We start from the raw sequence: 14653 nt of genomic DNA, 5'->3' as shown, positions 1-14653 counted from the left end.
GATGGCGCCAAGATACAAGGTGGCGTAAAATTATCCACGCTATTGGGAGATTTATAATTTTTGCAAATGCTGACGTCGTACGTCAATCTTATTTGACACTAGTGAACTATACAGTTGCAGTATACAGACAAACAATGGAGCGCGTAAAGGTCAAAATAAAGATTTTCATCACTCAAAATCATATTTTTTATTTAATGAAAACGTTATTTAAAAATAAAATTGAATGATTAATTTTGGAAGCATGTCTCATACATTGAACAAATTTGTATATTTCTATGCGCATTTGTGTGTTTGGATGTAAATGTACACGTATTTCTCATTCAAATGAAGGCAGCCCGGTTAGACCTTAGAAAGGTTTTTTATCAAAAGTAAGTTAATTATTCAATTTTAAAATATTTTTTATAAGCACACACACAAACTTATAAAAATAAAGTACAAAAAATGTCTTACATTCATTGCCGGAAAAAATATCAATCTTCTCTTCTTTCTTCTTAATTGGCGCTATAACCGCTTACGCGATTTTGGCCGAGTTTAACAAAGCGCGCCAGTCGTTTCTTTCTCGTGCTAACCGGCGCCAGTTGGACACACCAAGTGAAGCCAAGTCCTTCTCCACCTGATCTTTCGAACGCAGAGGAGGCCTTTCTCTTCCTCTGCTACCACCAGCTGGTACCGCATCGAAAAATATCAATATTATTCATCTAAAATGAATGCCTACATCGTAAGCACCAACAACAAAGTTCGTAAGATTTCTCCAATTTCATCATCAATACCGTTCAGAGCTTGTACAATTTCAGATTGGTCTAGGAAGTGTTTCCCAACACTGCGTGTGTATCAAATTTTAATTTAAAATGCTGGATTGTTTCAATTTCATTTAAGTTACAGATGTAGCAGTTTTTTTACACAGCCCGTTTAGCATAATGCACCTACTCCTAGCTTTAACAATCAACTAAATTCTGCACTTGTTCAAATCGTCTCTAAAGTAATTATGCCCTATATTATGATCTTAAAGCTTATATATTCTGTCAGTACTGTTTATTGCACATTGCCACATTTTTTCTTTGTTGGCTGTTTTAATGCTATTCAGCATTATTTGGCATTTATCATTCCAATTTCTTGTGTGATTTTAGGTCATAAGCCATTCGTATTTTGTTGAGTTCTCTAACGTAAAAGATTTTTCGTTTTAATTTATTTATTACGTTTATTTGACCGAATATGAGGCAGTCTTTCATTCTTCTATTTGAATAGGGTCTTATGAGTATATTTGAAGTGTAGTGATATAGTATGTATAAATGTGTCCTTGTTCTAATCCTGTGTCAAGATAGATAACGTAGGAAGGTACGCAGTGAGATAATTTGAAAACCTTCTTTATAATATGCAAATGTAATTTATCCACTTCTTCTATATATTAACCCATGCCCCCACACCTAAGCAGTATAAAGTATAAATTAAAATAATAAATTAAAAGCATACAAAATGTGGTCATCATTAACACCTTTCTTTGCTAGGTTGTACCCGTTTATCGAAACCGAATCTTGTTAAATGCAAACATATCTTAGTTTTCTTCGCATTTTTAAAATACCTACTTTCTTGAACAGTGAAGGGTCAGTTCACCGTTGTCTTTGTCATTGGAAGAATCTCTTGCTCCTACAGGGAATAAATAACACTACAGCAAACGAACGCACCAACAGCCAAATGTGTGCGCATGTGTGTGTGTGTGTGTTAGTGGGTGCGCATGTCAAATGCTTCAATTGTTATTGTCACTACCGCTACTCGTACTTCGTAGAGCCATATCAACGACGGTACTCGTAGTAGAGACGTCCGTCAAAAACCGGACAAACATTTGCCTTTTAATTTTATTAGTGCTGCAGCTCATCGGCACGTTGCGTCGGCAAGCAAATGCAAAATGTGCAGTAACGATGACCATAACAATGGTCGTTGCTGTTGTAACTGTGGCTTTTATAATGTTTTGCTGTTTTGTACGCAAATTTGGTAGAAATGGAAAGTGCGACGCGTAAATCGCTGTGGATGAGTGTAACCAGCAAGTGCACACGCATTCAATGGAATATGTATGTATGCATGTATTGATGAGGGCTGTACACACATTGGAAACGCTAAGTGATAAGAAGACTACTGTTTTACAGAAAATGTATGAAGTGTGTGAAATATGTAGGGACTTAGGAAACTTTTTACATTGCCAAGTTAATTAGCAGTGCCTAAAGAGTGCAATGCAATAGCTGATTTTCTCCTGGGTAAGTGAAACTGATTTTTTTGTTTTTAATTTTGTTTTTATTAAATCATATTGGAGGCATAAAACTGATAATTGTTGACCTCTTAAAAACACCATAAATTTTGTATTTTTATTCATAATCTTTTTTTCGAACAAAATACTAAAGTAAACGCTGGGCTATACGATCACCATTGGAATCATTGAGGTCCCGATTGATTTGCCTGTCGGGCTTAGAATAGGTGGTTAGCACTGAGCATTTTCTCTGTGAGTGTGCTGCTTTTGCTAGAGCAAGGCTGCAAATTTTGGGTTCCGATGCCACGAGAACAAGTAAAATTCGTTCTGTCAAACGGGAGGATATTTTCAGTTTTACCAAAAAAAAAAAAAAAACGGGAAATTTCTCACAGGTCTAACTACCTCTATTTCTCTATTCTATCCTATATTTTTCCTTCTGTTATATTACTTCTCTCGTTTCCTCCCTGACCATCTATCCTTTCACTTTTCAGAGCTTTAAATACAATGGGCTGTGTACCCTGAGTGTTTTGGGAGTTATCAAACCTCTCGGTGCTTCTTGGCTCAACATTTCAAATTTAAAAAATAAAAGCCTTTTGCTTGTTTCCATTCGAAATTTTTCTTATGTGTTTTATTTTAGGTCTTTACAATCAGGCCATCAAAAAGGACAAATGCTAATTCTATTATCCATGAGGAGGATAGAGAGATAGATCATTCAGGTTGCAGTGCTTATAATAATAATAAACTGTTCTGTGTATACAGCAGAAGCTATAGCAATATACAATGCCATAATAGTTGTATCAAAAACTAATAAAAAACAATAATTTGTTCGGATAGCAAGTCGACAATATCAGGTATCATGAACATATCAAACAAATCACCCCTTATTTCACGCATACGGAGCATATTAATTGAGCCTCAAAATAAAGTCAAAATAATGTGGATTCCTGGCCACGTTGTTATTAAAGAGAATGAGCTTGCCGACCAAAAAGCTGAGGCTGCAGCAATGGAACCGTTGCACACATTTGATTGTATGCTGAAGAAGAACATCTACGGACTAATTAATGAATATTTCGAAGCAAAAATAACTGAGGCATGGAGAACAGTGCAATACCATTATGCAAGCTTAAATACAACTGGCACTAAACCCAACTATCAAGCCATATGCCGCACCATGGACATCACTGCCTTCATCTGACTTCGCATTGGACACACAATCGGTACACACTCGCACATTTAAAATGGTGAGAGGCCACCTCCCTGCCCGTACTGCACCCTGTCAAGATTAACAGTCAAACACCTTTTGGACGACTGCACGCATTTTATGAATCTCAGGAACGCAAGTTTCAACAACTATCTTCCATCGGAAATACTAAAGACTCCTTCTCAGGAAAACATTGAAAACATGACAGATTACTTAATTAGAGCGGATCTGAGAAAATTGATCTAAACCATAAGTCTCTTTACTTAAATATCTCTGTAAATAAGCTTCCGTACATCCTATGAATTTACTTCCCTCATTACTTAATTTCTTTATTAATTCATGTGTCGATGGTGCCTAATAATCTTTTCCAGAAAACTGGTAAACTATCTAATAGCTTAACTTTTCTAGTCAAAAAATAATTTATTACAGCAGTGAGCCGTAAGCCCTGGCGGCTAGTGCTCCTTTTATTGTAAAATAATAATTTATTGTTATTTTCCATATATTAAATAAAATAAAATAAATAATAAAAATAATCAAAGCATCACACATCACTCCTGACAGTTATTAATTGGAGGTAGAAGAGAACTTCGTTTACTTGGAAGCTAGAATGAATGCATATAAGAATGTCACTCCTGAAGTTCAGTGAAGAATTACTCTTGTCTATGAATTCTATTTTCCGCTCAGTGAAATACTTGAACTTGAATTTGAAAAGGTCGAGCCAAGGAGCACCAGGAGATTTGGTGGCTCCTAAAACACTCAGGCTAAAAAAGCCCATTGTATTTAAAGCTCTGGAAAGGGGGTAGATAGTCAAGGAGGGAGGGAGAAAAGTATCATAGAAAGAGATAGGAAAGAATAGAGACAGAGATAGAGATAGTTAGTCCTGTGAAATACTTACTCGACGAACCAAAATTACACTTTATAAAACGATCTTTAGGCCTATTCTAGCTAGGCTTATTCTGCTAGGTTGTTCCATAAATTTTGCGGTTCGATAAGAGGGGGCGTTGCTACTATCCTAAGTGTTTTTCTGTTATGTTGGTGCACTCTTCATATGAACAAATGTGAAGCTTCATTTCAATCTGTCAATTCATTCTTTGTTCACAAGCCATTTAGTATCGATGTGTCACAGTATTTTCTAATAAATGGAAAAAATCCAGTAACGTACAGTGTTTGAATTTTTATTTTTGGAACAGTAGAAAGATGGGTTGCTGAATTTAAACGTGGTCGTACAAGCCTTGAAGAAGATCTACGTCAAGAACGTCCAAAAACAGCAAAAACACCAGGGAACGAAGAAAAAATAAAGGGATATCGTATTGGAAAAATGTGGATGGACTGAAAAAGATTTAGTAGTGGCCCTAGGCATCTCATTGGGCTTTTTTTTTCTCATTGGGCATAGAAAACAATATTTTGACTTAAGCATTTCAGGTTTCAGAAATGCGGCAGCCATATTCGGTAACAATGGAATAAAAACCCACTCGAATGCGACTTTCTCAGCAACATTTTGAGCGTTTGCGAAAGGATAAATTGGAATTTTGTGCGCGGATTCATCATTATGAGATGAGACTTGGGTCTATCACCATGATCCTAAATCAAAACAAGAGACTAAAGAGTGGTGCGAACCTGGTTTTTCGGCACCGCAATGAGTTCGTGTCCAGAAATCGGTCAAGAAAGCCGATCATCAGCATCAGTTTTTTGGGATGCAAAAGGAATTCTGTTTGTGGATTGCCAGCAAATTAGTAAAACAATAAATTCTGAATATTATTGTAATCTGTTAGATCAGCTTCACGAAAAAATTCGTGAAAAATCCCAGTTTGCCAAAGAAAAAAATTTTCTTTCATCAGGGCAATGCACTAAGCTGCAGAGTCACAAGAGTATTCAATAGTTAAAATGCGTGAATTAAAGTTTGAATTATTGGAGCATCCAACGTATTCACCAGATTTGGCCCCTAGCGCCTTCCATATGTTTCCAGACCTAAAAAATTTCTAGCGCGGAAAGCGTTTTGCTTCAAATGATGAGGTCATAATTGCTGTGGCACGTATTTTGCAGCCGTTCCTAATTCTTACTGCAGGGATGGATTTCGTAAATAGGAATATCATTGGAACAAGTGCACATATGCTCAGAGAGACTATACCGAATAACTATAAATAATAAAATAGTATCAAGTGTATTTCAAATCATAAAATTGGGTGTTTTCTTATCGAACGTAAAACTTACTGAACAACCTAGTACTTTAGGGCGCCAGCATGGGCGATGAGGCGACTCTCGGAACAGAAGAAAACTACTAATGCGCTTCGTGAAGCTCAGCCGAAACCCACAAAGTGCCAATCTAGAAGAAGATCTTTTATGCTCAGTTCATCAGTCATTCGCTCAATGCGTTAAACTGCAGTTGCATGCAAACGTTTTGTTACCAGCACAAAAGAAAAGAAAATCAAAAAGGATCGGAAAAATTACAAAGCTTAAAATTCATTCATTCGCCTCAACGGAGGCCCACATAAATACTCGTATGCATACATATATGTATGTATGTATGTATGTATATACGCACGACAATTTCCAGGAATTGGCGAAATTGCGGGTGTTGCTGCCAACAACAGCGTCAGCAATAAAGTCAACAACAACATTCAAACAATTACAGCTCAGCTCGAAGCCAAAACGTTTGAGGATTGTGCAGCGTAGATGTGATGATGAATGAAATGGAATAATATGCATGCGTACAAGTTAAAAACACATACATATACAGGCAGGTTCCAGTTGTGAATTGAAAGTGGTCAATACAGGGAAATCCACTGTTACCGGACTCGTAAGCTTCTTGTGAATTTAGGACCATCACTAGTTTGAGTTTTTTCCACATATCTTCCATTTGAGTGGCTGGTGAATGTATACTACTTTTTCGACAGCCCTGAGCCAGCGCAATAAGCTCACATTGCCGGCGCTGTCTCAGTAGTGTAGAGCATTGACGTACCATTTATGAAGTCTCTGGTGGAGTTCTACGATTAGGTAACAAAATCTGTTAGTTTTTAGTTCTCTCTTTATATGTATGACGGCCGCAGTAGCCCAATGGGTTGGTGCGTGACTACCATTCAAGAGTGCGTAGATTTGCATCTCCGTGATTGAAACAGCGAAATGATGCAACAAAGTGTTTTCTAACAGCGGTCGCTCATCGGCAGGCAATGCCGAGTGTATTTCTGCCATGAAAAAGCTCTTCAAAAAAACTATTCGCCGTTCATAGTCGGCTTAAAATTGCAGGCCCCTCCATTTGTGGAACAAAATCAAAACGCGCGCCAGAAATAGCAGGAGAAGCTTGGCCAAACACCTAACGCTTTTCCAATCTGTCGTTGTTCAGACGGTAACGAAGTGAGCATTGGCTACTCGAGCATAATTCTCGGACTCAGAGCAGTGACAGCTGGCTAACGAGGTGATGTGACAATCTGTTGAATGCTACCGGAACGACCGTGATTTATATCTGGCCAAGGACATGACATATAATGGTTGACAGGTGCCCGGCGGAATTAGTCGAAAGCTTCTGCTACCTCGGCTGCATTATCACTGCAGATGGCGGAGCAGATGAAGATGACAACTGCAGGCTAAACAAAGCAAGGGCGGCGTTCGGGCGAGTGCATACAGAGTGGGCGAGTTAGCAAATCTCCAGGCGCTCTAAAGGGCGAATTTTCAGCTCATGTGTGAAGCCTGCATTGTTCTATGGAAGTTAATATCACACAGAGGCTACAATCTTTCGTCAACCAATATCTCCTCATAATCTGTAGAATTTTCTGGCCGAACATCATCAACAACGATGCGCTGTGGATATCAACGAAAAGGATCCCATCCTATGGCAAATCAAATGTAGAAAGTGGCGCTTAGAAAACCACCAGATAGCAACACGAGAATTGCACTAGACTGGAACCCGCAAGGATGCAGAGGTCCCGGTCGGGCAACGAATACTTGAAGAAAGACGATGTTGCGCGAGCTAGCAGATGCCGACACCACATGGGACAGCGCAAAAACAACAGCCTAGAACAGTGAATGAAGGATGCGTCATGTCGGGCCCTATGCCCCCAAGCAGAGTGAGCAAGGTACAAAAAAGGGCTGTCACTCCAGCAGCATTCCCCATTCTGAAGAATGTTTATGCTACTACTACAACAACAACAATCCTAACCTAACCTACTGCAAATTTCATATTACTAACTGATCACATATGCCGCTTGACATCACAACTTTTTATTTGTGGGCTAGATAGGGTTCAAAATGCCTTCTCCCTTACAGCGATCGTCGTCTACTGCGTTGGGAGATGTGGCCACTAAAACAATCCCTTCTCCTCTTCTGGGGAGACCAGATCCCCGCAACTAATTTATGCATTACATTGGGAGGACCCGGAACGACGTTCATGAAGTGGACCATTTTTAGCCAGCTTCTTGCTATAGGCTCGTCTTCTTATGTCTCTATCTATGCTGCGTTTGTGTCTATTGACCACAATTGGTTCCAGCACCCAGGGTCCTCTCCTTTTGACACATGGAAGTTTTATGTCATCGATAGTCTCAACTACTCCGCTTTTTGAAGCAAAAGGAGCATCGGAAGAATGCGACATCAAATGTCTTAGTACCGATCACTTTACATACTTATGTAGATGCATAAAGACTCTACTCTCAGCTGGGTAGTTGTAAGCAAATCAATAAGTGGCTGCTGCTACTGGCTAGGCAAATATGGAATTCTGGACCTGCTGCTGGCGTTGCCAGCTGGCATATTGAAGTATTATTTAGTTGTTTGTGTGCCTCTGGTGCGCAACACGCATCTGGTTGGCAGCCACTTTAGTGACAAATGAACATAAAGATTTTCATTAGCATTAGCTGCTGCCGCCAGCTGCTGCTGCTAACCAATTGGACTGCTGCTTCGTTACTCTGCTACAAACTGCTTCCCCCATAATTAGTCATATTTGTTTAGCAGTGATATGCAATGAATGAATGTGCGTATTTGGTTATTATTTACTTGTGGCTGAAGAGGCGGCGGAGGCGATACGCATTTATGGCTCACGATGACACGGCCGGTTAGTTCACCAGCTGTTGCACTGAAATCCAAGAAAAAAGTAAAACTTCTCTCACACGAGTACTCGTACATACATACATACGTAATGTGATTCTTTTGCTTAAATTTTCATTCGCTATGCAATCGCGGCGGTGGTATGTGTGAAGCTAAGTTCGCCACTATCGTCGCACTAAGGATAGTTAATAACCAATAAAGATATGCCACTGCGCCGACTGCCTTATTTCGCTTATAAATCTAACTTTCACTTTCAATTAGCAAATTTGTCATAACTCTTAAGTAGTAGCGTGTAGAAATTTGTGGGAAAGCTTTGGCGTTCTTTTTGGCATACGCACGCACGCATGCTTACATGCATACATACACACACACACACAGCCGTACACATTTACGCATATTTGCTTAGTACGTGCAGACTTTCGTATTTCTCTTTGCCCAGCCATAGCACCCTAGCGCCTTTCTTTAACGCACAACGACAAATTTTCTTTTTCTACTTTTTCACTTCGTAACATTTCCTAAAAACATTTGAATAAAACTTTTGTATTTTTTTTTTGAAAATCTCCCTGCTAGCACCTAAAAACTTTGAAATTATGGTTGGTCACTTTCGTTGTTCGTTGCCAAAAATCGTAAAAAATTGTTTTGTAAATTTTTTACATGTTTTATTTTTTAGTTTTTTTTTTAAATATTCGCCCAAGTAAAGAAGAAAAATTAAAAATTCTTGTCAGCTAATTTGTGGCGCGTATTTTCACTTGTCGCTTCTTCTTCACACAGACTACTGGTGGTTTCGCTCATTTGGTATGCATTTTGCGCGTTGGATTAATGAGTCAAAACAGTCGCAAGTTGTTAGTTACAATTGGAGTGTTGCAGGGGGGTGGCAAATAGTCAACAACTTGAGTTCGTTACCTGCCTAAATGCAATGGGTGATATTTTGTTCGCACTTGTCGCTTGTAAACACCCAGAAGAGGAGCTACCTGTTAGGATGCTCTCGCTCAAACATTTCACGTATCGCTGCAACACTTATAGGTCACTGGAAGGTAGGGGATCATGCAGCCAGACTCAACCTTCCTCTCAATTATATCTGCAGAAGCTGTTATGCGAATGTCCGGGTTTAGTCAGAACAAGACTTCGCTCATTCGGCAACCCTTTCCTACAGCAAATTAATGAAATCGCAGAAGCCCCATCAACGTCTTCTATGGGTAAACCTTAGGAAGTCGTCAATCCATTGTTGAATCTATGCAGAATTGACACCTAGAAAGGGTTGTGGTATACTTGCAGAGCATAGCCAGTTTATCAGCAAGCTCATTCCATGCAATGCCAGCCAGTTGTCAGCAAACTCGTTCCATGTAATACCACAATGTCCAAGCCCCCAAATAAGACAAACTTTGTTGTGTTGAGTTTTGCCTTACATTCACCGACGAATTTCGAGAAGCAGCGTGAATTAGCAAGGGCTCTTAGTGCAGCTTGACTGTCATTACAAATTCGAATACTTTGTCTGCCAAATCCGGGAAAAGAAGCCTTAAAATAGATTCGAAGCATCTCTCCTTTATTGATTTAAAATCGATTTTGGCAGCGCGAAAAAATTGCACTTTGTCTGGATTAGGTATCCTGGCAAAACTAGTTAAACTTTTCGTATAACTTTTAGTGAAACTTCTAACGGAAATTATTCAACCATTTTTTAACAAAGGAAGTTTCAAACAAGCATCTATGGTAGGTCTCTTTCGCTATAGCATGATTTCTTTTGCCTTATGTCGGAGTGAAGACGAGATCCACAAGCTTTCCACTCATTTCCTCTTCTTCTTTATGGATTCAACAAAACGCATGAGTCGTTTTTTTCTCATTCTAACCGGCGCCAATTGGACACACCAAGTGAAGCCAAGTCCTTCTCCACTTGATCTTTGCAACGCAGAGGAGACCTTCCTCTGCTACTACCAGCTGGTACAGCATCGAATGCTTTCAAGACCGGAGAGTTTGTACCCATTCAGACGACATGACCCAGCCAACGAAGCCGCTGGATCTTTATTCACTGCTCTATGTCTATGTCGCCGTAAATCTCATACAGCTTATTTTTCCGTTGTTCCAAAAATATTCCGCACAATCTTCCGCTCAAATAATCCAAGTGACGCCTCATCGGATATTGTCATCGTCCAAGCTTCTGCGTTTCAAATAATTTACTGTTGTCACAGAGCTCCTTTTAAAAATTTACTTAAAAAGTACCTGCATAATCTCATTGGGGCACTGCGACTTGGAAGACTTTCCATATCGCGATATCCGGTCCTTAATCACAAATACCAAAGGCTTCTGCAGAACCGTTAATGAAGGATAAGACGCTCTGTACAGGCGCATTCCTTATAAAGATAGGATCATCTATTGTACAATTTTCTCAAATAATATAATATTATTCCCTTATACATAATCAGTTGTTGATGTAACAGTTCACTAAGCCCACCCAGTGAGGTGTAGTCACTGAATGTCATCGTCTGACTCAAACTAAGTATGCTGGGGTCGATTCTGGATAGGAGTTTAACCTACAACAATATTCAAACCGTAAGTTACGCGGTTCTCACAAGGCAGCTGAAATTCTTGGCTGGTGGATGGAAGCTGAATGGGTGGTGGATGGACTCCGATAACGGCGTTCGGGGGTCGAGAATTGAAGAAGGTGGTAAGATCCTTCCGATGAATGTCGTTTAATGTCTGTCTATATACTGCCCGAACCAGTGGTTGCATTTGTGTTTGGTCGGTGGATCTCGTCGGTGTAGTCGGCATTCTGCTTTAATATACAGACCATTCCGATGCAGATGCGGTCGCAAACGTTTATTCACGGTGAGATAACCTGTGAGAAATCTTAAGTTGAGGAAATAGTTTTGCTTACCTTGGGACGTAAAATGCACTTCAGTACTTATTCCGCAGTTAGGATACGCTCTCAGTTTATAGCCTTCTAGACGTAACATAGTTGTAGTCCCGCAGCACTGCGTACACAACATAACTTTACTGTAGTTTTTTGTTTGCAGCCGAAGTTTCTCAGGTTGTTGTTGTTATAGCAGCCTTATTAAATGCTGACCACCATTCTGGTTCCCCCTAACCCAACCAAAGTGTTGCCTTAGAAGCCACCTAACGATAGCTCTAAAAAGGGTGCTGCTTCCTTGGGATTGGGTCAAAGGGAGAGGGGTGCTATATAAATTGATTTAGGGGATATGTCAATAAGTGGTTGGTATCTGGGACGTCTTCTTAGTATATTGGGCGTATCTTTGATATGTGAGAGTCATAAAATCTAATGTTAGAACCTGAACCTGAATCTGATTTTTTTGTTGAATGAAAAGCTGTATCTCAAAATTTTTTAAGAGCCAATTTATACGACTTACTTTCATTCTGGGTGGAAAGTCATTCGTGTTCAGCTTTGTGGCAAAAAGTGCAGAGAAGTTAACGGGGTCGTATTTTTATTCAAGTGCACTTTGCGCTCGCGCTCAATGACCAATGACCTAAGAAAATTGTCCGCTTAAACGTCAAAAGTACGCAAGGAAAGCCACAAATAAAAAGTCGTCGTGTAAATGCACAGATTTTCCAAGGATGAAACATCTTCGTATAAATTGGCCCTAAGAGTAGTTATTTTAAATATCACTAATTTCCGCTAACGCTTCCTCTCTATACTTTTTTCTCATCTTCAACTGTATTCCAGTATGCCCATGCAATGGAATGAAGTCTGTTGAGAAAGCAACCACCGAAATTGCGAAGCCTCTACGTTGGGGTATGGCGCCGGTCAGTTTAATAGCAGATGATTTTGTTACAGCGCTGAAAGTACTACCGCAAACAAACCATGTCGTGACCGCTTGCACATCCTACTACCAATCAGTTGCCGAAGCCTTTGCTGCCAAACACAACATACCACACATCTACAAAAGCTTTCAAGATTTGGCGTCTAGTGATAATGTTGGTGGGTAAAAATAACATGCACAGATCCAATTGAATGGCACTTTATAAACAAAATATTTCGCACAATGTGTGATAACCCAAATCTCAGATGTCGTCTACATCTCATCCTTGAATCCCTTTCACCTGGAAATCAGTCGCATGATGTTAGACCATGGCAAGCACGTGCTCTGTGAAAAGCCGCTCTGTATGAATGAAGATCAGGCTTTGCAGTTGATAGGACACTCGCACAGTAAGCGTTGCTTTCTCATGGAGGGCATTTGGTCACGTTGTATGCCCGCCTATCAGTATATACGCCGTCAGATTGAGAGTGACGCCTTGGGTGATGTCTTCAATGTGAACTGTACTTTTGGGTTGCCAATGCAAAAAGTAGGACGTGTTATGTGAGTGAATGTCATCTATTGGAATGAATGATTTTACTGACATTTTGTTTGTTCTTAGGCGTCGGAGCCTTGGTGGCGGTGTAACCCTTGAGCTGGGTGTCTATGCACTCCAGTTCGCATTATGGGTCTTTGGACATCCACCACATAAAGTGAGCGCCAGTGGCAAACTAAATGAAGATGGTGTTGACGAAGAGGCGCACATTGTATTGGATTTTGGGTCTGGCCTTAAGGCGGAAATAATGCTTAGCGGCACAAAACGTTTCAACAACCAGGCGGTGATAGAGGGCCACAGTGGCAGTATAACTGTGAGTGATGCCAGCGAAATGAGGTAAATAATAAAATTCAAATTATTACATTTCATTGCTAAAAAGGTTCCCGATTACTGGTGTCCTGTGAAAATTATCGATGCCAATGGTGAGCAAAGGGAATTTCCATTGCCTAAAAGCAACCTGTCGACATATTTTCCCAATCGTCTCGCATTGAGTTTTGAAGCAGAAGAAGTACGTCGTTGTATTTTGGAGCGTAAAACACAAAGTGATTTACTCAATCACAAGGAAAGCTTGGCATTATCGTCTATTGAGGATCAAATCCGTCGGCAATTGGGCGTCATTTATTCAGAAGATAAAGCAATAAATTAGTGTTAAACGTGGAAATAAAAATGCTTTATTACAAACTAAAACAATTTATGTATTCATAGATATTTGCATTAATGCTTTTTATATTCAAGTTCTTCCTCCCAATCTTCATCTTCATCTGCATCGTCAGCGCTTTGTTTCCGCAGCTGTTCGCGATCAAAGAGCTCTTGAAATGCTTCGAATTCCATCAAACTGACATGACACACTTTGGTGGCAAATGCTTTGTCCGATGTATTGGTAATTTGATACAAGCGCGGATTTTTCGTTGGCTCATCGGGATCCACTTTCAAAGGACGCGGTTTGAATAGGCCCAATCTTTCGAGAAAAACATGCCGGCAACGAATCTCCTCCAATGATTTCGACAATGCTTCTGACTTGAGGATTTCCGGAATTTCAACACGCATAACATTCTTCAAGTACTGCACTTTTTCCTCTATACTCCGCTGAGACTGTTCTAGTACATCGGGACAATTCATCAGCAACTTCCACACGTTTTTATCTGTACCCGCAAATGATTTCAAATATCTCATCTGCTTTCGTAGACGCAGTTCATCAGTAACATCTAAAAACTCTGGGTACTTCGTTAGGAGGAGGAATAACAACTTTTCACCAAATTGGCAGCTACGCCAGTGTTCAATCGCATCAACTATACGCTGGGTGGGACGTGAGAGCACCGCCGGATTACCAATGACAATGCGCAGAAAGTTGCTGGTGTACAGACCGTGATTCATAAAGGTTTCGTGGGCTTGTTGCCATTGCGTGGCAGGTACTCTGGCCAGCAGTGGATTTAGTCGCACCGCTTCGTCAATATGCGCTTGTTCCAGCAACGTTTGCTCGTCGGGCACTGTGGCAACACATCGTAATGGTGATAACTGATATCGGGTGAACTAAGATGAAACAAATTGAAGGCAGTTCAATTTAACAAAAGTATTGTAACACTTACTTGTTGATTTCTGTGAAGAATTTGTACATTTTGATTGAGTTTTGATATGAACCTTTTGAACATCACGATGCTTTGTAACAAGACGAGCGATGAAACAGCTGGCGGCGAAACAGCTGACAGCGAAAATGACAGCTGTTTGCAGGAATGCCGTATCTCCCAAATGGGAACATGCAAGTAACGCAAAGTAGTCGAAATTTTACCGAATTAAAATAATGCGTTTAATAATTTTTTTAGATTCTCACTTCAAATTTAAGCTACTTCGCACGCCGCGCTATCCTATACTGCATCATTTGCATA

At 40.0% G+C, this 14653-nt stretch overlaps 2 protein-coding genes across 2 annotated transcripts; one reads left to right on the top strand and one right to left on the bottom strand.

Moving 5' to 3' along the window:
• The first annotated feature begins 12148 nt into the window (after positions 1–12148).
• LOC128862926 (trans-1,2-dihydrobenzene-1,2-diol dehydrogenase-like) lies at positions 12149–13466 on the top strand. The gene is made up of 4 exons (XM_054101760.1): positions 12149–12399; positions 12487–12778; positions 12837–13083; positions 13150–13466. Exons 1-4 carry the CDS (start codon positions 12162–12164, stop codon positions 13414–13416), a joined length of 1044 nt encoding a protein of 347 aa, XP_053957735.1. The 5' UTR covers positions 12149–12161; the 3' UTR covers positions 13417–13466.
• Positions 13413–14476, bottom strand: LOC128862927 (transcription termination factor 4, mitochondrial). The gene is made up of 2 exons (XM_054101761.1): positions 14357–14476; positions 13413–14300 (listed from the first exon to the last, which is right to left on the bottom strand). The coding sequence occupies exons 1-2, from the start codon at positions 14417–14419 to the stop codon at positions 13485–13487; spliced, it is 879 nt and encodes a 292-aa protein (XP_053957736.1). The 5' UTR covers positions 14420–14476; the 3' UTR covers positions 13413–13484.
• Positions 14477–14653: the final 177 nt, after the last annotated feature.

The sequence above is a fragment of the Anastrepha ludens genome, chromosome 5 (genome assembly GCF_028408465.1).
Source record: "Anastrepha ludens isolate Willacy chromosome 5, idAnaLude1.1, whole genome shotgun sequence".
Lineage (NCBI taxonomy): Eukaryota > Metazoa > Arthropoda > Insecta > Diptera > Tephritidae > Anastrepha > Anastrepha ludens.
This window is presented reverse-complemented; position numbering and strand designations above follow the sequence as displayed.

Excerpts from the sequence above, each read along its gene's own strand:
- LOC128862927 (XM_054101761.1), bottom strand. The coding sequence starts at position 14,419 with ATGTTCAAAAGGTTCATATCAAAACTCAATCAAAATGTACAAATTCTT. Across the intron at positions 14,301-14,356 it reads TTCTTCACAGAAATCAACAA|TTCACCCGATATCAGTTATC; the intron begins GTAAGTGTTACA and ends GTTTCATCTTAG.
- LOC128862926 (XM_054101760.1), top strand. The coding sequence starts at position 12,162 with ATGAAGTCTGTTGAGAAAGCAACCACCGAAATTGCGAAGCCTCTACGT. Across the intron at positions 12,400-12,486 it reads GGCGTCTAGTGATAATGTTG|ATGTCGTCTACATCTCATCC; the intron begins GTGGGTAAAAAT and ends CCCAAATCTCAG. Across the intron at positions 12,779-12,836 it reads CAAAAAGTAGGACGTGTTAT|GCGTCGGAGCCTTGGTGGCG; the intron begins GTGAGTGAATGT and ends GTTTGTTCTTAG.